General features: G+C 42.0%; 1 protein-coding gene across 1 annotated transcript in view; it reads left to right on the top strand.

Annotated features, from left to right (window-relative positions):
- Positions 1-4332: 4332 nt before the first annotated feature.
- Positions 4333-25223, top strand: part of LOC109853703 (nephrin-like) — a 224563-nt gene continuing 203672 nt past the window's right edge. The window contains exons 1-2 of the mRNA XM_020426061.1: positions 4333-4969; positions 13549-13927. Of these exons, the coding sequence (XP_020281650.1) occupies positions 13819-13927 (109 nt within the window). The 5' untranslated portion in view covers positions 4333-4969; positions 13549-13818. The remainder of the gene's footprint in view (positions 4970-13548; positions 13928-25223) is intronic.

Here is a 25223-nt window from a genome sequence, read left to right as displayed (position 1 = left end):
GGTCTCTCTTTCGTTGTCCGCGGGGTTCATAAACCGCACAATAGAACCAATGACATGCGCTCTCGTGAAACCCCGAGATGAGGCCGCGCGGGACGTCGCGGATGGCTCTTCTCTGCGTGTTGTCAAAATGTATTCGGAGAAACTCGGCGGGAATAAGAATGGACGGGACGGCGGTGCAGGTAGTACGCAAAGGAGGGAGATAAAGAGAAGGAGAAAGAGATGCGTGATCGATGTCTTATTTAAATAACTCCTCCCAACTTCTCAAAGTCGCTCGACGAGATCGCGTCATTGTTGTTGTATCGTAAATGAGAATGCGTTATTTGATGCGTATTTTGATAAAGAATTTCTGAGAGAGGGGAAGGATTTGTCCGCGAGATTAAAGAAACAAGAGAGGAAGAGAATAAAGAATTCTCGAGACGGTGATTTTTGAAGTCCGTGAAAAATAATCACACAATGCTGCACATTTTTTTCCGTTTAAAACTCCTCGAACTATCCGGAGTAATTAAGACGAACGCGCGTCATCGCGTCGTTTCACGGCGAGTGAATACGTATATGTGTGCGCGTCGGAATGACGACGAAAAACCGCGTGGTCTCCAGGTGGTCTCTCTTTCCCTGTCTCTCAATCTCTCTCTCTCTCTCTCTCTCTCTCTCTCTCTCTGCAAAAGGTGCTCTCGTAATTTCTTGCCCCGCTTTTGAAACCAACCTCTCTCCCGTCATTGCGCATCCAATGCGAAAAAGGTGCGCCGCTCGCATCGACAAGAAGAGCCCCCGGAATAACGATCGCTCTCTCTGTGTTTGCCGGTCTATATTTCGCGTATGTATACACAAACGGCTCGCTGCGTCGACTCGCTTGTTTATGTATTTATTCAATCATATTTGAATAATTGGCCACCGAAATAGGCCTGCCGCTTAATAAGCCAAAGCCAACTTGCCTCGTGTGATTAATGTGAGAGAGAAAGAGAGAAGCGGGAAAGAAAAGGGAGATTTGATCGATCGAAGACGAGGAGATTGTGGACATTTTTCTAAATGTCATTACGTTGTTCCTGACCGATTTTTCATAGCGTTATTATAAGCTCTTTCCCCGTATACTCTCTTATCTTTACGACATTGTAACGAGCACTTGTTGTACGGCAACTAGGAATGTGTATTTTTTTTTTTGTTCTCATCAAAGGCGGGGAGGAAAGGGGGACAAACAAATCAGAGACGAGCACGCCTGCTGAGCAAACGTTAGAGCGAGGACGACTCTCCAGTCGCGATAGAAAAATGGGCAATTTGATGAAAAACGATTTAGTGGATCGAGAACAATTGTTCTGTCGAGCACAACAGCGAAAGATAACGGAAAACAATGGGGATTACTTGGTGGGGGAAACAAATCGTGCGTTTCATCAAATTACTCGGTCCCGGATTTTTCTGTCGCGAAATCCATCAGAACTTTCCCACTCACCCGCAATACGTTCCGAGCGTGAGAATTATCATATCTTGGAGCGCTTTGTCGAAGCTTTTAAGAGCACACGAGAATATATTCGAGTCAAACATAAATTAACATAGTAAGCAGTACGCAATTTGGGTAACATTCTCGCGAAGAAACAAAATTATTATTATTTTTTTGCACTTTGTTTATGAAAACGCACCCCGATAATTTTGACGTACATTTCGAGATTTCTGTTTCGCGCTGGCAATGTAAAAACACTCGAAATTTACTAGTTTCCCATATGCGCCAAGCTTTGCATTTATTTTTTTTTTTTTTTTTTTTTACAATACCTATTGCCATTCAAACGTATTTCTTCTTTAATGCGCGTTTCCTCGTGATTGTACGGGGCACAATACGATTCTTTTTTCGGACTTATTACAGACGTAAGATAAAGATATGGATCGTGGAGTGTGTAATCAGTATGTACATCCGCTTGTACCGGCTTACAAAAGTGCATACGTGACTCGGCGAGTGTGCGCCGAGAGAAAAACTACCGAGATGCACCCGGTCTCGTTCTCTCTTTCTCTCTTTTTTTTTCTTTCTCTTTTTTTCTGCGTGCATATCGACAACTCGCGCGAGAGAACACGCTCTCTCAACATACTCTCAACGCGGATACTCAACAAGACCGCGAACAGCGCGGCGCGCTCCGGAAATAAAACGACGCCTCGCATACACACGACACCACACCCCCCATCGTAACTCGCAAAAAAATACACGGCGCACACGGGCGCATAATGCGTTCGATCCAAAAATCTCCAGAGCAAACGCTCCAATTACTTTCAGGCACTCTGGGATTTTCCGTGTTTTACATAATCGGAAACTCGTACAGGCAAAGCGCCCGTATTTCTCAAGGATGTGTGTGTGTATATATATGTGTTGCGTTCGTTCATGTACATGCAAAACGATTATTTAATAAACTACGCGACAGATGCGGCGCGATTTCAGATTAATTCCCGTCCTTCGCGCAAAAATATAATACTTTACCTCTTTAATTGATAAATAACAAGTCGCTCTTTACGAATCTCCTCATTTTCCGCGTCTTTCTTGATAAATATTCCGAGAATATCTCTCTTGGAGGGAAAGAAAGAGAGAAAGAGCGACGCTGCTATGTATTATAAATGACACAATGAGCGGTGTTTATGCGCTGCAATTGCGCGCAATTAAAATGCAGTGATTGAATACCCCGAGAGAAAAAAGAAAATTACATAATTATAGCCTGTGTATAAAACACGCGACAGTTTTGAGTGCAATTTTTTAAATTTTGCTAATAAAATCTCGATTTTAAACAATAATGTACGAACAGAATTATCGTTTTCTATATGTATTTTTGCTACAATATATTAATATATTACATGGTGTCATATTATATTCTGTTTTTTATATTAAAAACAAATGCGTTCGTTACAGTTTTGTTACAAATATATTTACATATTACATATTAATTACGACCTCTCTCTCTCTTTCAGACAAGATTCAAACACTGCCGCAGTTCCAGCAGAATATATTATGTACATTCACTTCGTGATTTACAAACTACATATTTATGAAAAGAGTGATAGAGAAAGAAAGAGAGAGCGAAAGATGTTAATAATATATAAAATTATGCCGTGATACTACTTTTGAAAAATGTCAACATGTTTGTTTCCAAGCACAAGTTATATATGCTCATATCTCATCACTTATATTGTCGAGAAGTACTCACTGGGTGGAGTGTGAAGTTAGCTCCGTCAGCCATAATGAAGTCAAGTGCGATCAGAGAGAACAGGAGTTTCAGGCGAGAGTGGCCGTCCGTGTGAGTGTCTCTCGTTTAACCGCGAAAGAAGGTCGCGTCGGTGCAAAAGACGTTAAAAATATCTTCGCCGCCGCAATATCGAACGAGTTACGCGACATTACCCGGCAAATATCAATCTCAAATAACTTACGCGACATTAACCGCGCAATGGCACACACGTCGTCTCGCGGTGACACGGTGCATCGCAAAAGACGCGCGCCGATTAGGACGTACGTTTTATAAGTCCTGTCGCACACGAGAGAGAAACCGAGTCGAGGATTTACCTTGTAGATCTTGTTCGCTGTGTTGTGTGTCGCCGACGAGAGAAGATCCCATACAGCACAGCAAGATTGCAGCAAGATTGCAGCAATATTGTTGTGCAAGATTGCAACATTGCAGAAACATTGCAAAATGTTGCAGCAACGTTGTTGCAGCATTGCAGCAACAGTAAAATGTCCGCTTACAGAAATGTTGCAATGTAACATTGCAGTATAATATATATGCAATAATATTTTGCTCCAATAGACATCTATTAAATGTCGTATAGAGCTGGTAATGTCCCCATACAGCACAGAACCTTGCAGCAACATTGCTGCAACGTTGCAACATTGCAGCTGCGGTGCAATATTGCAGAGATATTGCAAAAACATTATTTGGAAATATTATTCCAGCAATGTTGCAGCAATATCTTAAAACATTGTTAGAATTGCGTATTAATATTAGTGTGTAATCTGTGACTGTATTACAGATATAATGTCAGTTTTTCTCTGCAATATTGCACCGCAGTTGCAATGTTGCAACGTTGCAGCAATGTTGCTGCAAGGTTCTGTGCTGTATGGGATCACTCGCGTCACGCGGAAGAACCTTACTTGCAAATCACAAATATCACTTGCGCGCGATCAGTGCGTTAATCAAAAGAATTCGCCATACGGAAGCCTCGTTTGCGCTCGCGCGCTCGCGCGCTCGGCACACTCCGCACACACGCCTCGGCCGTCACCGACAATCTTCGGCCGCGCTCGGGCAGGCGACCGGCGCGCGCCCCGTGCCCCACTCAGCGCGCTCGCTCAGTGCTCGTCGTGCAGTCGTCGTGTCTTTATCCTTTTCACGGTTGGTCGGACGGAAAGTCACCCTCGAACAACCAACTGCCAATCGGCGCGTTGTTTATCGTCCCGTTCTCCGAAGGTAATCTCCTCAGACTATTTGGACGCGTTGGGAACGTCGGAGCGAGTGCTGCTCGCGCGCTCGGACACTTTATATTTTAATATCGCGACACTTTGCGAGAGGGTTGACGCGCGAAAGTTGCGATCAAAATTTGACGAATCGCGAACGATGCGAAGATCGCAACGAGGAGATTTCGAGAATTGACAAGCTCACCCGTGCGCGCGTTATTCGTATTCGCAACAAGTTGCGAGAGAGACTTTTTCCGCACCGATTCTTTTTCGCGTTTTTCTCGTTCGCGAGTGTGTGTCTCTCGTTCCTTGTAATACGTGTGTGGTTCGTGATCGGAAGACTCAAACGCGGTTGATGTTACTGTGAAAAAGAAGCCGAGAGAAACGGGAGAGGATCGCTTCTCTCTCTCTCTCGCTCTCTCTCTCTCTCTCCTTCAGTGATGGCATCTGTATCTTGGAACGTAAAACGGACTGTACTCACGAACGATCGCGTTCGAAGGGCATGTCGCGTGCCGTGATCTTCGTAGATCTCTTCTTCCGAGGATATCTGACGTTTAGGTAAGTACTTTGCGCTTTTTCTTATTTTGCGGAGAGAGCGAGGAAGAGATTGAACGTATGTGTGTGTGCGCGCGCGCGCACACACACGGACGGCAGGAGTATGATCGATGAGAAACATTATCGAGAGAGTAACAATTTGCATAAACGTTTGTGTAATGGGCGATATTTGGTGAAGTGATCAATACGATACCGGTCAATGCTTATCACATACGGGGATAAGTGAGAGATTAAATGATAATTATTAATGATTTGTTAGCCATTAGATATTCGTCGACTGAATTTGTAACCGTGTACATAAACGTTTTGAAATATATACGCAAGCAATAAATATATCGGGCAGTCTAAATTTCAGAACGACGTGAAGTTTGCGCATTTCTCGGAGCCGCGTGAAGTTGGTTTACCTTTTAAGCTAAAAAGTGAGTACATCCCAACTTCTCTCTTTCTCTCTTTTTCTCTCTTCTATCTTTTTCTGATAAATATTGCATTAATTGCTGATAAACAAAAATAAATTATACATACAATTGTAGTCTTGATGAAATGTGATACGAACAAAACATACATACTCAAGTCGCACGTTGACTTCAATAAGCGTCAGATTAAAGAAATGTTGGACATATTTTGTAAGTTTTGTGAAAAAACAAAAAAATTTTTTTGTAATTTGTAATTTGTTTGTTGTCAGTTACGTATTGTGGAAGGCTTCATATTTCCTGCACCCTGCCTTTTTAGTTTTATTACTTCTCGCCGACTGTCGAGCTCTTGCAATGTCTCGCAAGTAGCTATCTTGCCGACGACGGAAGCATGCACTGTTTGTTTATTTAGCCGATTGAGTCCTTAGCCCTTAAAAACAAAGCAGAGCGTTCTGGAGAAGAGAGTTGCGAGAAAGGAGTAACGAGCGTGTGCCTATCGGTCCAGAGTTGCGTTGCGAGCGAGACGACGAAGACGACACACGAAGCGAGACTGCATACACTGTATCTGATAGTGCTTTTTTATTCACAAATATACTTTTGACAACGAATCGAGTCTTGTGAGTTGCTCCAATCCTCCTTTCATATTACCATCCTACAGTATGTGCAAATTTAAAACATTTTTTTACAACATATTTTATCATGTGTACCAGACAATCCACTGATGATGACTACATAATAAAGTCGAAACGTTTGGATTAATACTTCAATAAAATTTAATTCATAATACCTCGCAACCGGTTCGAGAGCCCGTTAATCACGATTCAAAAAAATAACCACAGTCGGTCAACACACGAACATGGCAAGACATTTTAAATCTCTGACCTAAATGTGACAATTGTGACAGTTATATATTTAAAAATTTTTATTATTGTAACATCTACTATTGTGTTTCTGTGTACAATTGAAGAAGACTTAAAATAAAGTCGAAACGTTTTGTTAAAATCATAAACATGATGATTTACTGCAATACATCCTGCATTGGTTCCCAATAGCCGATTCACTCATCGTACTCCTTTGGAATAACCAATTGGAACCGGAGGACATTTCTCAATACATTCTTATCACATTGTTTTGAGCCTTTCGACTCACGAGACTCCTAGAGATATCATTGCCACTTTTGACTAGAGAGGATACGGCCTTAGAGGCGTTCAGGCATAATCCCACGGATGGTAGCTTCGCACCACCGGCCGCTCGACCGAGTGCGTGAACCAAATGTCCGAACCTGCGGTTCCTCTCGTACTGAGCAGGATTACTATCGCAATGACAATACATTCTTATCAAAAAATAAATTAAACTTTTCGAGGCATCTTTTTCAAAACAGTAATCAACTGACAATAAGAGAGAAAAGAGTAGAATTTAACAGAGTGGAATTGAATTTCCGTGGTACAAAAATAGCTCACAAACACATTTGTAAAAGGAACAAAATATCAAATTTATGTGCGATAATAAAATCATACTTTGGCACAGGTATGTGGCAAAGATTGCGATTTTTCAAAAATAAAAGAGCTATAAAAAACTCGATTTATATTAATTTATGTGCTGTGTCTCACAGACACGCACACAGCTTGTTTATGCAAAATTTAACACATTACCTTTCTCAATAACACGGAACAGTGACGCAAAGTCGAGCGGCGCGTTTCTCGTACGTGCGTCGTATACACAAATTTACCTTTTCTGTCATATTATTACATCATTAAAATTCTCCACTTCGAGTTCAACGTGCGTGATTCCGCGCGGGTTGTTATTTCGTCTCCGTTGTGTATATACATATACATTCGAAAAACAAAGACGACGCGCGCGTTCGCAATTTTTAATTGCAAAGCACGAAATTAACAATCGGCAGAGGGTAACCCTCTCCTCTCTTTCCGGAATGCGCCGTGTTTGACTTTGTTGCGTTCTCTCGTTCCAACACTACTTTCGCTACTTAACAATCATCATTCTCTCTCGTTGTTTTCCTTCGCTTCGCACAAACAAAAACCATCAACCGACCAAAAACTAAAAATTTTTAATTGTATCTCCAACGCGCACACGCATACTACATGTATGTTTCATATCGAACATGACGGGGCGATATAGTTGATGCGCGGGATGAGAACGGCGAACAATGAATCTTCCCCAAAAACACGTTTCGATGGTAACGAGTGGCTGTATAATGCACTTAGCGCACGTTTCAACGAGTGTTTGTCCGCAATATTAATCGGCACGATATGTGCGCGAGATCGACGTTCAAATAAAATAACATTATCAGATACAAATTGGATATCACATACATCGCGTTTTAGATGTATACTTCCATACATATCGGACATAGTTTGATTCTAGGTATGGATTTTGGATATCGCAAATATATATATATATATGTATATATATTTTGTATATATGTCGAAACAATGAGATGTTATTTGCGCTTATCTTGCGACCGCGCGGCACTTACTCCTTGCCGAATACGTGAATACGAGAATATCGGAGAAATATTGTATATATTGCGAGATCGTACAAGAATATCAAGTCATATAAATATTTCTTGCCTCGCCGTGTAGTGTGAGATGCGATTCTGCTCCTACTAAAATATTTATAAGCTATAAAATTGCATTACACATTATTCACATCATTACGCGTTGCAAGGTTGGAACTACCTTTTTAACGTTCGCAACGTTCTCCGCGCGAACAGTTTTCGCGCGTAACGATATCGCATATTAATTTTAATCATAATTCGCGTGTTTCCGAGACGCGACTTCCCTCCTTTCGTGTGTGTGTATCATAAATCATCACGCAATTTGAAGAATAAACACGCATCGTCCATTACACACAAACACAGTGCGCGTCGCATGCGGAGCGACTCGTCTCGCTGAAACGACTTCGCGCGCGATCCCAAAGAATTTTTATCTTTGTGAGAGTTTTGCGAAATTCCATCGCTGCTAAATCCTCGTCGCGCAACAAGGATCTTTCTTCGAAACGCCGGATCCCTTTTGGGAGTTCACATGCGATCGTTCACAAACGATCAATCGTACGCAATAACGCACGATCACACACGCACATACACATACACACACACTCACATACACTTACACGGATATATTACACGGGACTTAAATTGGGGCGCTTGTCACTCGTTGACTGGCAATTTTCTCGAAAAAAAAAAGGGAAGAGACGCGAGTTGCCAGTCACGAAAACAATTTGTGCCTTTGTGATCGGAAAGATGAAAGAATCCCACGTAAAAAGCCCGACGCGTCACGTAAAGAAATTATATACCTGTTACGGGGATAGGGAGAGAGGATCCCCCCTTTCATAATAGGAACCGCTGATTCCGCTCTTCTTTGTCGTGTAATTTTCAAATCCAATTTGTTGCCCAATGTATCAATCCTCGCGCCTTGATGTTTAATACGAATTATTAGCGAGTCGTTAAACTTCGCGATATAGGTTGAACGTTTCGTTGTGCTCTAATACGTGGTTTCTTCGAAAAAGTGGGAAAAAGAGACAATGCAAAAGAATATGGATGAGAAACGAAAGACATGAATTGTGTATATCGTAAATGCTTTACATTCGAGAATTAAAATATCTGTGTTGGAAGGTAACGTTAGACAAAACGAAATTTATATATGTATATATTGTATACTTCAACGTACAAAATCATACCTTCAAAGTCAAAGTTCAAGAATTGCTCATATGAGATGTAGATTACGCGCACCTACACTTTTACTTGAAAAAAACGAATATCCCTTTGCCTTCTGCTCTTTGCAGCGAATATTTGCATCGCTTTTATCGGTTTTATTCGCTGATTCGCGCATTTCGCATTTTGCGCACCGTGAACACTTTTTGCGGAGCAGGAAAAAACAAAAAAAAAACCAAGCATTCGAATAGTTCACGCACGTCTTCTTTTTGTCTGAACGCTATCAAATCCGATTGTGTTTCAAATCATCCGCATTAAATCTCGGTGCGAAATCAGTTCCAATAAAAAAATGTTAACGAAAAAGAGAGGATAGAGTAACCGATATACGAAATAAAGTAAAATGTTCGCGAGCGCGCTTTTCGCAACGGTGAAATTTCGCATTTACGGCGAGTGACGTACGTGTAATACATGTGCGCGCGCGCGCGCGCACGCTGCGCGGAATTCTCCGCTCATTATCGATCATTAAGTTCGTCTATTGTGTCGGTCCGGGGGTTTATAACCGTATCACGGACCAAAGAAGGTGGGGTGTTCGATTCTCGCCCCTCCGGTGACCGCCCGAATAGTTCGGTAGGTGCGCCGATGCATTTACATGGAAATCTGATGGCTGGGTAGACGATTACATTCCTGGCATTATGCTGTTTCATCGAGGGATTCTCACCGCGATCTGTCCTAAGAATCCCTGGCATTTCCCCATCGTATATCGCATCTAATTCGCGCGCTGTGATTTCCGACGTGAACACAACCGCCATTATGGCGAAATTCAGTAGTACGCGCGGTTCGCGCACTATTTTTCCGACGATATATATAACATGTCGTGTAAACACAACGCCGGTCAGTCGCTAGATATTTATCAGTCCGATACATCGAACTGATAAAAAAAAAAAAAAAAAAAAAAAAAAAAAACAAGAACAAAACAAATATAACATTGCCGATATTTATCTATAACTTGAAACGGGGGGAAAATATATTGTATATTACGGAAAGTCGAGCAAGAGATAAACCGCAAGGAGAGTTTGTAATCATACACACGGATGTGTTTGATAATGTGGCGATGTGAGAATATTTCTCACGTTCTGTGTTTCGATTTTTAAATTACTGAGCAAAATTTCTGAGGTTTTTATGTTCCACGTACATAAAGTTTTTTATTATGATACACACACAGACACAGATACACACGCACACTTGTTAAATAATATCTTTTGAAATGTTTGCTTCCGCGCGCGTGTATGGAGTTCCGATACTATATATTTTCACGACAATTTTTTGCGGGTGCTTCTAAAATAATACAATTTTCGCGCGAAACAGATTTTTTGCGCGTTATTTGCGCTGTTTTATTTTGCAAATTCGTTATTATAATTTATTTACACATTGTTTGCAGATTATTTTATTGCGTCGCGACACGCGGAAGCCGCGCGAAATGTCGAAAACAGCGCGAGATCTCGTCGCGCGCGCACCACCTTTTCCCGTTTTTACTCGTGGGAATTGCTGTAGCAATCGGAACATCGCGGAATCGGGCCGCAAATTTTCGGCCGGCGGTTTTCCCCGACCGAATGAAACCTGCGTTCTTTTACACGGACTGCTGTACGATGTGAGATAATGAATCGTAATTTATTGATTCCCTGGCGGTATCTGCTCGCGGGACGTGATTGAACCGTTAATTAGTCTCGAATTAAACGGCTCGATGCAACCCGGCTTGCAATTGTGCAATTTTGCAATGCAATTTCTCGGACGATGAACATCCTTCGATACGCCGCGCGTCATCTGTCCGTTCATCGTGAAAATTGCCGCTATTTTTTGTCTCTTGCTAGACTAGATGCGCAGTGGGAAGTGTAACGGGAGAATTAATTATTTATTTCTTTTAGTGTGTGTATGTGTGTGCGTGCGTGCGCGCGTGTATAAGTTTTGTTCGTGAGAAGTAATTAAAGAGACGCAATTATCTGTCAGCGGCGTCGATTTAAACCGCTCGATTTGAAGTAGTATTTGCAATTTCTTCCTGTTAATTGTACCGCGACGTTTCAAACAACATTAGCCATGGCCGTTACCATCTGCTCTAGTCGCGAGAATTGTATTTTAAAGCGGATAAGAAAGTTGATTACTTTCGGCACTCTTCCTTCCCCTCCCCTTAAAAACTGCAAGTTTCGAAAATTTCGCACTTTGCCCCATTTTTCGAAGTTGAGTTTGCAATTTCAGATTAGCAATTTTTTCGCGCGGCAATAACACAAAAATATTTCTTTCCTCCGTAAACATGGCGCGGTGGTTTTAAAATTATTTCTCTATTTACCTTGTTTGTGATTCTTTTCGTACATTTGCGCGCGTGGCATTTACGTATTTCGCAATTATAAAAATTTACTAAATATTACAATTGTTGCAATGGGATTGTTTGAAAAAAAAAATATATATATCGCGAGAACTCTTTCTCCGTTCCGTGTGTTTGCGCACGGTAACCTTACTTTTTCAAACTGTTTGTAATTTTCCAAGTAACTACGTTATAAATGACGGCGAAACTACGTCGCGAAATGCGTCCCTCGATAATTTACTTTAATTGCAACCGACAAACTTCCGTCGCACTTTTTACTTCTTTATGAACACACCGTTGAGTTTTATAAGAAGTGTAAGTTTTAATGCATTTCGGTGTGCGGCGTGTTCCTTTTTACCCCTCTCCCGAAAGCAGATAAATACAACAGTAGCGCGGAGAGTTTATTCAAATTAAATCTTTTTCCAAGAAGTCTTTTGTTCGTTTTCAAGAGGCGCGTTATTTTTCTTTCCAAGAGCAACACACAAACGACGCGAAAAGTACACGCGTTTTCCGCGTTGCGGAGACGAAACACACATCGCTTCGACATACTTTTTCCACGAACACAACGTGCGTGCGTGCGTGTGTGTGTGTGGCGAGCACAAAGAACGTCCTCAAAGTTAATAGAATCGTAGGACGCGAGAGAGATACATCACACGATATAAACGCGCGGGGGAACCCCCGATTATGACGTAACGCTGGTGGCGGCGGCGTCGTCGTCGCAAAGTATCCGGAAATAAACTTGTTGCGCGATCGATCGGCAAATAAAATAATAACTGGGACACGTAACTCGATTAAACGACGATCGCGATATTAAACGCCGATGGGCCGTCGCGCCGCGTCATTCCGCCGTGTCACAATCGACGAGCCGGCCTGTCGGTCGGCACGTCAAAAACTTGGACAAGAAACACGCTGTTGTCATCCACGATGGATACTCGCTGCGCGCTGGAACGATACAAATTTTTTTTTTCCTCCCCGTTGGTTTTTGCCGGTCGAATTATTTGCGGCGAAAGCAATTGGCGCGTCGCCGAAATGAAATATTTTTCCCTCGCATCGTCGCTCTTTTCTTCGTTTCTTTCGCAGGGAACGGAAAACGCTAAAAACAAGCGTTTTTCCTCGTTTTTGTGATAACGAGAAAAGCGAGCGTTTTCCGCGGATGTGTTTTCTTTTTTTTTTTTTTTTTTTTATTTCTTTAAAGAGAGAAAAACAGCAGCGCGATTACGCAGAATGCACCGCGTCAGCTATCGGCGGAGTTTGAGCGGCAGTGCAGGCGACGGCCATTGGAACTGCATGCGTGTCGCCGCTGCTGTTCAGGTGAGAAAGGAAAATCAGCAGAATAGTAGTGGCAGAGAGAGAAAGAGAGAGAAACAGAGAGGGAGGAAAGGGGTGCACTCGCGAGAGAGCGTTGTTGCACGAAATGGTTAACGCGTTACATTTGCAAGGGTCGCAATTTTCCGAAATCGCGATAACGCAGCGCGTTACGCCGCTTGCAAGCAAATTCTAGATTGGGAGAATAAACGACGTCAACCAGATAAACTTAAGAGTCTGCTATTAGCCGGTTGTTAACAATAATTGTTTTGCCGGTGAGAATGATTTTTTAATTGTTTTTTTATTTTTATTTTTGATATGTTGCTGCGAACGAGAAAAATCTTTAATTTCTCTTTGAAACATCTTGTAATTAACAAATTTTGCTCAACTTGAGATCAAAGTGATACATTTTGGGTCAATCCGCGTACTCCTGTTTGTGAGCGCGCCTGACGCGCGTTATCTAATTCTCAAAGTAGATCTCGCGCTGTCTCCACCTTATGTACTCCGTTTAATGTGAAATAGAATTTGACGAACGTAAAGGGGTTGGTTCACTTTAGACAGATTTCATTGTCAGACACATCTTGCGTTGCGCTCGATTTTATACGATGAATACAAAACGGAAGGGACGAATTTTGGGGAGAGCGCCGGTGTTTTAATTTGTTCTTCATTTCGACCCTATTTCTGCTGAAAACGTCGTCAGCGGAACGCGCGATTTTTCGAAGTGTAAACAAAAAAAAAAAAAAAAAAAAAGAAGAAGAGTTGGGAGTAAAAAAGGAAAGAGGAGAGAGCGGCTCTCGTGATTTATCGATGATTCAACGTGTCGACACGATCGTGTTCGCAGGTTTGACGAGGGAAGAACTCACGGCGAATGAGGAGAGTTGGCGGAAGGGCAAGTTCGGCGATGAGAGTTTGAGTCGGCGGAAAAGTGCTTTCAAGAGTGCCCGGGCCCCTGCTTCTTCCGTCAACTACGAGAGAGAGAGTGGAAGACGACGTGGGAGAGAGAGGTAAAGAGTGCGCTGTAAAAAAGGAAGCGGAGTGCGGGACGAGTGTGTCGCTGACACGAGTGACGCGACGTGACGTGACGTGACGTGACGTCGTCGGGGGCGTCGAGATGCATCGTGATGAGATGGTCGCCCCTCTCGGATCCGTCGCGACGCTCGTCGCGCTTCTCCTCTGCGTCTCCAGCAGCTGCCACGCCAGGATAACCAATCAGGAGATCGGTGAGTGGTAATTTGAACCAATTTAAACGCGCGGGCGCGACGATCGCGCGTATTTACATTTTCGTGTCATCGATAAACACAGCCGAGATTTTTATATTTTCTTTTTTTTTTTTTTCTGCAATCGGTTATTCTCAATTTCGCGGGAAATCGAACTCGTGACTTTTAATTTACACTATTGACGTGTCCCGGAGAAAAAAAAAAGAGTTAACGCGAACGTATCCCGTTTCGAGAGAAAGCTCGAGGGTCGAGAATCGTGGTCGCGCATATTCATGAAATATACAATTTTTTTTTTCAATATCGGTAATATAAATACGATCGGTCGTTGCATCATATTTGCAACATCGCGAGCAACGTGATATTGATTTGCGATACGGTTGCACGCGCGGTTTTTCGAAAAGGTAAACAACGGTGCTCCTGTATGTCCGGCGTTGCGTTTATTGGTGGCGCGAAAATTTTTTTTTTTTTCCGCAACACGCAATCTGATAAACGCGTAATGTAAGACACATATGACCAACACGCAGTTGGTCGTAACGCGTGTGTGTGGATCGTACTACGTTGCGTTACGACAACAAATCAGAGTAATTTAATGTCTCTGCGTGATGTACGAACTTGTAAATTAATTAAATGTGCAAAACTTATTCGGAAAATATTGTATATTGGAGCCGTCGCGCGTATGATATTTTCAACACGCGGCGGCGACAGAACAGACGCGAACTGCTTCAATGCGCGATCTCGCTGCGCGCATTGAGTAAATCTATCAGTTTTGTTAGATATATAGTACTGATGGAGAATTATTGCTGCATTGCGGTTGTGTTGCGAGCAGTTCGAAAACAGTATTACGGAAACCTAATCCGTTTTATATCCGTTTCCCCGACATTCATACATTACCGCTCTTCAACTCCGATAAGTATCGGAGCGATTCGCGCGATTCGAGCACGAGAAATAATCTCGAACGTCAGTTACAATTTTTTTTTCTCTCACGCCACATTTTAAATTACTTTTTTACTTCGCGCTACCAGCTAATTTGTCTTTGTCTTGGATATCGCGTGTTTGTTTACGTTTAAGATAGCGGAAGGTATGCGCGCGGAAAACCGCGGCTATCTTGCCGGAAGGAAAACAGCTAATGGGATCGCGTTGTGTAACTCGACACTCGGAACAATTTGCTCTCGTATCAATTTAATTTTTTTTTTTTTTTCTCTCGAATAGGTTTCGCGTCGCGTGGAACGTCTAAAACGATAAAGAAAGGAGAGACGGGTGAAAGGACGGAAAAAGATTTTTACGTACGTGTGTGTGTGTGTTTCTTAATAAATTTCGAGTCTCTTTACGTGGAGACGAGCACGGAGCACGCGAGTTTTTCGCCCGGGTCCGACATTATATTATCAATTTTCGCGGACTCTCCCCCGTTGCTTTGTGTACGTGCGGACAAAGCAACGTGTATATACTTTTGTTGGTAACGTGGCAATTGAATCACCCTCGGGTGACAAAAGCCGGCGGGTATGCCGACCGCGTAATTTCGTCCCTCGGGCGTGAAAATGAGGGGTTTTTAACCCATTTTACCCCACCGCGGGCTCTCTAACGAGATCGCCATGTCTCGTCGTTATTTTCGTGGACCATCAAGACCCCGGGCGTCGTGCTGCATGCGAAAAGAAAATGCGCGACCATCTTCCCTCGCCCCTCGAATCCTTCCCGGCGTGCTTCTCAGGATTTCCCTTTCTCACTTCCTCTTCCTTCTCCGCTGAAAATTATATCGTCGTTCTTCCGGAAAGCGTCTTTCCCATCGTCTTTTTCTCGTCGATGAATCATCTTATCATTTGAAACGCGCATCTTCGCGCGTTACACAAATTTCCCGAATTCGACATATCTTGGTTATAGAAAAATTTTCGATCCCGAGGAAGTGAAAAAACGGAGCGCGTGGCGCTTGTTTTGAGTTTTTTGTCGTAAGTTTCAACAACGACAATTAGCACGGATTGATACAATTTTAAACGATTTGGATTACCGCAAGGCGATTTCTCGAACGACTTTTCCGTTCAAAGCACGACGTGATTGCGTTTAAAGCTCGTCGTCATCGAATCAACTTGGTAGACGCAGTCAGATTCGTTTCGCGTTTAAATATTTACCGTCCGATCCGAGAGAGAGAGAGAGAGAGAGAGAGAGAGAGAGAGAGAGAGAAAGAGGTTTCTTTCTCTTTCTCCTATCAGAGGGAAACTCACGCGGCGGTCCCCTCGCCAGTAACAACAAAAAACAGCATCAACAAGAAAATAACCGAGCTAAATCGAGCCGGGAGAGTGGCTTATTCGCTCTCGCTAGTTGGTCCGCGCGATCAAATGACGTCGAGTGTATGTATGTGTTTTATTTAATGTTGAACGTGAAACGGAAGTAATTACGGCCAGACGAAGCGGAAAGGAGGAAGAAGCGACGAGATCGAGGATTTGCGAAGCTCCGACTAATTAAACGAGCGAACAGCCATTTGGTCTCGAACATTGCGATGATTGTAGATTAATTAAAATTGCGAAGAAACATGTCGTCTTCATCGGACGAATCGCACGATACGGGTATCTCTCGATATACTATCGCGAAAATCTCGACATCGCGCGAACAGACTCGAGAAGACTCGCAGAATCAAGAGACCCACAGAGTCGAGAGACCCAATGAAACGAAAAACGTGGGAAGCCCTAATGGCATCCCGCGATTTCGCGGATGAGGGAACAACTGCTGATTGCTGGCCCTCGAAGTTCGCAATCTCATTCCAATGAGATTGCGTTCTTGTTTTTTTCTTGATAAGCGATCTTCCCACACAACACGAGAGATTTTCGAAAAAGCGCGCGAATCCCAAAATTTGTATCGCGTGTCTCGCGAAATACGCGTCGTTAAGTGTTTTTGTTTCTGTTTTTTTTTGTTTTCTGTGATAAGCTTCTTCCCAACACTCCGTCGTGTTTACAGAAAAGGAAATTTGTAAGAATGTAAAAAAAGACGCTTGTATGCGATCTCTCGATAGAGAGACACGCGGCGGCGTGTGTGAGACTCTCTCTCTCTCTCTCTCTCTCTGACTTTTTGTCGGAAGCGCGCGACGTTCCCACGTCTTCTCGCCTGAAGGTTGAATTTGTCGACATACAGTGCTTGCGCAGTTTTTCTGCATTTTTCTTCGTGAAACGCGCCGTCAAGATGCATTAGACGTCGCTACGTCGGATTCTTCGCGAAAGTTTTCGAGCGAGGCGCGCGTTTTCCCGTGGGGAATGCCGAGGACCGCCAACCAAATGAGATTCGTTGTTCGCTGCAACGTTGTTCTTTGTTTTTTTGTTTTTTAAATCGAGACGAGCCGAGTTAATTTGTATATACCGCGGGGATATAGATCACGTCGCTTTTAATACATATTTCATGAACCGTAAGAAAACGATCGGAACGAGCGAATTATTTCGAAGAGAAGGATTTAAACCCCCGAGAGATACCCATCGATACATGTCGAATAGGTGAAAGATGAGAACACACGTGGGAGAATTTGTAAAAAATTCAAAGCCTCGAGGTTTTCCGAAAGTTTCGCGAACTACCACCGAACGAACATTTTCGCGATTCAAAAAAAGTCTCGGGTTTCTTAAAATTTGCAATATCCACGAATCACGTAGCGATCGACGAGTTCTTCGAGTTTTAAAGCGAACGAAGCATCGAACGAACAAATAATTAATTGAGTTGAAATCTCCATCTGTTTTTGCGTGTGAGAGATTAGAAATTTTTTTTTAATTATAAATTCATTTCGAAATCTCTTTAGAAAAAATCTCCAGAGAAAGTCACAAAACCGAGATATAGCTTAGAAAATTTCAAAAATTTAAGATAAGAAATCTAAGATACTTTCTGCGTTACATTGCGAGAAGAGCGACAAGAGTCGAGAGATGAAGTTCTGAAATTTTCTGCATCGTTTTATGCATTAGTACGTCTCTATCCTTGCCAAATAGTCGCGTGAATTATAACTCGAGCGACGTAACGCGGGAGAATTACAGACACACGGAATGAAATCTCGACGGCGGCGCGGTAGATTTAATTAATTCTTAGATTAGTAGGTCAGCGCGCGTTTCTCGGGCCGGAAGTAAAATACGTGTCGCATTTCATGCGGGCAAAAACTCTCGTTGTTTGAATGCGAGACTTCACTTGTTTGGCAACCGCGCGTTTTGGCATTATACACTGCGCGTCGTATTTTTCATTAGTGCGAAACGAACTTCTTGTCCTGCGCGGCGCGAAAAATACTTGGCGCGACGATAATTCACGTCGCGCGTTAAACGTTGTTACGCACGTAAAGCGCGAAGAAGAGTGTGTGTGTGTGTCGTATGAGTTTTGTGTTAATCGATAATTAAATATATACATTTTACGCGTTCACACATACACACACAATTCAGATATCAACATATTCTTTCTCGCTTCGAGCTTTCTTCGCGCGCGAAGCTCATTAGAAACCGGGGGAGACGACAGTCGAGACGACGACGACGAGTTATCGCCGACAAAAGAAATTTTCTCTCTCTTCTCTCCGAGATCGAATAATAGCATCTTCGATGTGCGCATGAAGATGACGTTTCCACGGATATCAGTCATTCGCGAGTGACTTGATCCGCACGACGTGGCGCGCGAGCAAAGTCGCGCACGGTTCGTTGATTCGCGCGATGAGGCCGTTGGGGGAAACGATGAAAAGTCGCGAGAAAATCGAAGTGCGAGAGAAGCGCCAACGTGTCTCTCTTTCTCTCTCTCTATTTCTCTCTCGGCGAAGGGGTGAAGAGGATAGTGGGAGAGGCAAGTTAGGATAGAAGCATCGGTGCGGCGCGGCTAACGTTTGTTTACGCGCGAAAGCTTTCGCGACAGAAGGAGCTTTTTGCCTGCCGTTCGTTAGGTGTAAGCGAGTGTAAGTGTCGGTGTAGCGTTAAATTTCAAGGAGAAAGGAATTAGTGGATTATCTCTCTCTTTCTCTCTCTCTCTCTTTCTCTCTCTTCCCGAGCGTGTGTTATCGCGGTCCATGCGACCGACTTTCATTGTATTTTTAGCCGCGTTTTATACTGCTAGTCAATCTCCGCGTTAACCGTATATTTTTAATGCTTCTGGTCTACAATCTATCTATCGACCTGATTTCTATTTTTATTTACATGTTTTGACAAATACACAGAGCGTAAATTTATTTAAAGAAAATGTCATGTAGGAAAGAATTTTTTAAATTAGTTTTGTTAGGTGATAAATCACGTTCAAGCGGATTATAGTCGATTTTTTTTGTTAAATTTAATTCAAAAGAATTCGCACGCGTTTCAATATAATCTCATCTTAAATAAATGGAATATATTTAGTTCCACGTTAAATTTTATACTGTTAATAATTTAAAATATAAGACGAATTGGAAAGCGCGAATGTGATTTACTAACAGTAGTATTTACGTCAAGACACTTACGAAAAAAGTTGTCGATAAAAGAAAACAGACAATACTGATGGGAGATAAATCGCAAAGTAAGCTCCGTGGTATAAACTTTACTATAAACGACATGAAGACACTGTGCGCGCTCATTTCAGCGCGACGTTTTAGAGGAAGTCACAAACTATACGTCTCAGAAACGACTGGTCACGGTTGCACTTTGTACAAGGTGATTTTATAACCCGTAAACCTTCCGCGTATATACGTTTCTCCTTGACTACTTGCCAACTGGTGACCGATAAAAAGTTGTTCGAAGCCGATCCTGAATAGCGTCTGATTGAGGGTCGTCTGATTTTTATCTTATAAAACGAACAACAAATTTGCATATTCGTGTTCAAGTATATACATACGCAATTTAAGATTTAAAAAATTTTAAATCAGAATTAAAAGAGACTTGAAAATAATTTTGTTTTGAGGCTTTTTTCTTTTACCAAGAAGAGATAAAGAATGTAACAATTTAATGGAAATATCTGCTTTATGTGTATATGTACATATGTTTCTCTCTCATTTTCGCTTGTTGATAGGAGAATCGATATACGGATCTGTTTGTTTTGAAATGTTAGATTCAGCAGCAAATTTAAGCTGAGAAGCAAGCTGCCATAGTAATCCCAAAGTACACACATAAATTAGTTTGATCACGTTATGTAGTTTATTAATAGTGTCACGCGGCGACTAATTATGGTATTTCGATCTTCGTAATGCCTCGCGATAAATCTCATTCGACTATAAATTCTCCAATTTGTCGAATTGATGCATCCATGAGTAATCATTGGGCAGGTTAATGAGTTTCCCATGCAGCGATTGTCGGATGAAATGAAACGATAATAATGCGATGCAGCTTTATGTGGTGCCAAGTACCTTGTTCACATCAGTTTTATGTGAACATTAATAACACGCTGACAATGAGAGAGAAAAGCTCTTATTTAAGAAAAAAAAAATTTTGTGACGTACTTGTATTTACAATTTTCTTAATTTGAATATTTATTACGCATTTAAATGCATTAATTTTTCACCAATTATTTGTTATATTTTAATTTATATTTTGTATTTAATTTTGTAAAATTATTCATTAAAATGTACGTGTTTTAATTAGAAAAATCTTTTTCAGTTTAAAAAAACAATATATTTCAATTAACAATTATATATACATAATATAAAAGCAGTATTTAAACGTAGAGAATATGTAGATATAAAATAAGGTACTGGATATAACGTACATTTAAATTAAAATCAAATGCTTTTATTTGAAATAAAATAAACAGTTTCTTCAATCAAAAGAAAGAGAAGTTTCAAGAAAATTATATTCAAGTGATTTGAAACAACTTTTCTCTCAGTGTACGTAGAGTTTGTTCGACAAGTTTCAATTTATTTTTGTCAGAAAAAAATGACAGTTGATGGAGGATACAAGCGGAAATTTTGGGAGGGGGCTCGCGTCGCCGCGACGTACCGTAAACGCGCCGTCCGGACAAACAAAACCGAAAGTAACATTTAGAATGCAAATAAAATGTTTTTAATTACCGCGAATACGCGGCGGCCGCGGCTGCGGTGCGGACGCCCGATCAATTATTTTGCGCTGAAACGGCAGCAGTTTTACTGCAAAACGAGCAGTTCGCGTCGCGCATATCACCGCTAAAACCTCATGCACCGCCGTCGTCGCGCGCCCGTTTCGATCGATCATAAAGATTTCAATTCGCGGGTCGCGTACGACCTCTCAATTACAATTAGCTGGCATTTGTAATAACAATACCGCTGCCGCCGTCGTCGTTTATCGAATTTCTGTCGACGGTGTACCACTGAAAGAGCTTTTTCCTTTTCGGTGAGAGAGAGAGAGAGAAAAAAAAAAGAGTTGCAACGGCTATTCCGGGACAGGAAATTATTTCGCGCGTATACAGCGGACGAGACTCGTTCTTTCTCGCGAGTCGTAATGGAATCTTCATTCGACGTCGCAGCTTTTTTTAGCGCGACAAATTTTCCGCGTAAGCGTATCCCCGAGCTTCTGCGCGCAAGGTTGCGTTTTCATAAAAGGAAAACGTCATCAACCCCGTGTGTGTACTACTCTCTGAGCAAACCAACGTCATTCAATCACAACTGTGCGCATAATCGAATATATCATATATATCATAGTGTTAAACAATTATCTACTTGCACAATTAAATAATTGTTGCGCAAAAGAGAAATAAGATTTACCGTGCAAACACTTCATTCGAATTAGGAAATTAAGGTTAAAAATTTCACATTTCGAACTGTCAGTAAATAAATGCAAAACAAACTATAAAATGCGAATAAGTGAAATTTACAATTTGATTTTAGCTTGTGATTATTTTTCAAGAGTTTTACTTTTTAAAGTTTACCGTGCAATTTGAATATTTAATATTTTTTTTGCTACGTTATTATTGTATCAAATAAAATGTTCTTTTCTACTTATTAATCATTCAGTGAGTAGTTATGCGAATAAAAATGTTCGTTCTAAAAAAGAGCTACGAACAAATATGCTCGTTTCGGAGATCGCATTTCAGCGCTACAAAATATCGTTAAGCATCGCACATCTATAAAAGAGCGTTCTCGTTTCGAAGAAGACGCGTCTCAACAAAAGAGTCTCTTCGTCAAGCGATTGCAGGTGTATCCGCGTCCCACTTTCTTTGATCCTTCGTATCTCATTGTGGCAGTCACTATGGCATCCGTCTCGCGGTCTCCAGAAATCCGATCGATCTTAAAGACTTTCCGTTTCTTCCTCTTGTTCTCTCTTTCTCTCGCTCTCGCTCTCCCTCTCCCAATTAGCAAGAGCTTTGCAGACAACAATAGAGTAACTTTTATCGAATTTCTCTTGGTGTAATAATTCCATCGCGCGCGAACACAAGGATTTTGAACGTTGTCACCCCCTTTTGTCAATGAAAACCGGCCACTCGAACGTGGTTGAAAATTGAAGTGTGAGAATTCTTTCTTTATTTCGGTTTTTCGGTTGTTGGTTTATTTTTATTGTTTTCGTTTTTTGTTAATGCGAAGCGACGTGCGTTGCAACGACGTAGATTGCGAGCGGCTTTACCGGGTATTTCCAGAGATAAAATTCGACGAAGCTACCTCCGTTTCTTTATCAGAGAGAGATTAATTTCGCGAGCTCTCGGCGGGCGCGCGCGCGCGCGCACGCAAACGCGAACGCGAAGCGGACAAGCGCGCGAGTCAGAAATGGAAATTGGATTTATCTGGAATTAACGCGAGTATTATTTTACGGCGTAATGTTCGCGGCGCGTTACGTTCAAAATTGATTTTCATTAATGACACAAACGCCCAACGAAAATGGAATTGTTGGTGATTGACAATTAAACTCTGCTTTATTAATGAACAGACACTGCGGGAATGATAAAAACGCATGGTTTTTTTTTTTCTGAACGAAACGTTCGAAACGTTGTAAGAATATTGCAGATTGTCAACATCATGCGCGTGGTGGCGGACGAGGTTGTAGGTTTATGCAAATTATCGCTTTCGGATCACGGCAAAAGGTTCAGGCGAATAATTTCGAACTCGAGTACCTCGGAATGCGGACAATGTCATTTAATGCAATTTACGGCCCCTTTCTTCGAGTTCGACCTCTACATTAACCCTCGGACGCCGGACATACTTGTCATAGTTCGCAAATGGCAGAAACGGGTCAGTATATATACGACTCAATATATATATATATTCCGCAAGTTATCATTTCGGCTTTGTAATTGAATTCCCTCGACTCTCTCGTCGGTCAGAATCTTCTTGGCACAACAAAAAGCGCTCAACAATGCGAGAAACGCGAACCATCCCGGTCGTCGCCTCACAATCGTTCGCTAAAAAAATAATATTTTAACGAGACAATCTTTTTTTTTTTTTTTTAACGCCTAGTGTCGTTAATACCACCAAAATGTGGTTGTTTTATCGCGAGCGTCAACTGAGAATATTTCAGCGAATAATTTTAACGAGAGAGGAGGTGCCTTTTTTCATTTCCGAGCGTAATAATAAATACACGGTGATCTCGTTAAAATTGTATATCGAAATATTTTTTAACACGCAGGTTTCGTTGCGGCAATGAAATATCTTCAAAAGAGAAATGTTGGCATTAACAATTTACTCGTTTTTGAATAAATTTTACTGATGGAATTTTACGTTTGAGAAAAACAAAACTAGTTTATTTAAGTTTGTTGATATTGCGTATTACCACATTTTATATATTTTGTTCTAAAGTATTTATTTTTGTTTGTTGATATTTTCTCCGTTCTCTGAAAACTGTTAAAACTATAAATAATTGCACCATTAAAATCCACAACCAGTTTTCTCTTAATTTTGTTATCGACTGCACAAATTATCTCGCTATTTTTTTTTTTTTTTTTTTTTGTATACACATCTTGTGAAAACTTAAGAAGGATGGATCTAATTGTCGTAAGCCGAAGAAAAATTTTCCGATAAAGACGCGCGCGTTCGATATTTCACCGAGAATTCTTCGCTCTCTTCAAAAAATATTACCTCGTCGTGAGCCCATACGTCGCAATTAGCCGCGGTTCCCAGCAACAATAGAGTGCGTTTATTGGATTCCTTTCGGGCGCAATCATTCGGTCTCAAAAAGATTTCAAGCCGGGTTTCCTTCCTGCAAACGTTCGAAGGAATCGAAAGAACCGATTGCGAAAACGGAACAGACGATAGCGGAAGAAGAGGGATGGGTTTTTATTGTTCGTCTCTGATGTGACGGGAGAGGTTTAATTATCTAATTAAATGTTACGAGTTCTAAAGAAAACAACAACTTTGGCGAAATACACTGTTGAAAGAGAAAAAAACGATTACGAGGACGGAGAGGAATTGCAAAAATACGCCGTACGTAAATATTGCGAGGATGTTTCGATATTTAGAGATCTCGTGTAAGATTGAAGTCGGAGAAAAAATACGACTTTTAAAATCGTTCGCGAAGACACGTATATCCTCGCGAAATACCCAAGAGGCCTAAGATGAATATTCCCGCGGGGAAATGTACCCTTTCGCTGGAGGAGCGTCTCACGAGCGTCTAATTTAGTCAAGGCCCCAACATTTTCCGCTCTGTATAAGGATTTTCTCCCGCGTCCGCGATGCCAACCAACGCCGCGCTGGATTATTGTGCGGACGGAACGAGTATTGCACTGCAAATGACAATTTGTTAGAGTTCTCTGGGGCTTCTCTCTCTCTCTCTTCGTTCCTCGTCTTTTCCCTTGTTTCCTCTTTCTCTCTCTCTCTCTCTCTCTCTCTCGTTCTCTTTCACTCTGTTTCTCTCTCTCTTTCTCTTTGCTCATCCCCAGACTCCCAGCGTGTGCGCGCGCGACCACTACCTCCAGCATCCCGCGCCGCAACCCATCCCCTAAACCTCCCCCTTCCGTGGTGGCGCACTGGAAATATTTCAGGAACAGCACTCGGCTCTTGGCACCGTACGTTTCGCGAAAAGAGGAAAATCGCGGGATGGTACGACCGTCGGCGCGCTGGAATTGCATTCTTTTGTCTCGTTTCTGCATGTAGAACTGCTTGCGTGAAAGGCTTTCGGTAGAGAGTAAAGATGTACGAGGGTTGTAAGTCGAAGACGAGAATCCGGGAGGATGACGACGGGGGTGAAGGGGACGGGGGGAAAGGAGGAAAAGCGGAGGCATTAACACACGACGGGCAATATGATAAGGGCGTATTTTAAGGTTCGATGAGCATCGGGGTTTTCCTCGTTCGCTTTGTACCAGGCGTATATATCGCATTCCTTCTTTGCTCTCTCAATATCGCCGGGTGCAATTGATCGTGAACCATTTTATATATTGGGACGGTAAAAATGTCGCGTTTTCTTTTTTTCTCTTTCTCTTTCTCTCCCTCCCTTCCCTCGCCTTGCGGGTG

Source organism: Pseudomyrmex gracilis, unplaced genomic scaffold (genome assembly GCF_002006095.1).
Source record: "Pseudomyrmex gracilis isolate BER0280 unplaced genomic scaffold, ASM200609v1 scaffold_2, whole genome shotgun sequence".
NCBI classification, from domain to species: Eukaryota; Metazoa; Arthropoda; class Insecta; order Hymenoptera; family Formicidae; genus Pseudomyrmex; species Pseudomyrmex gracilis.
Note: the sequence above shows the minus strand (reverse complement) of the source record. Positions and strands in the feature narration are given on the sequence as shown.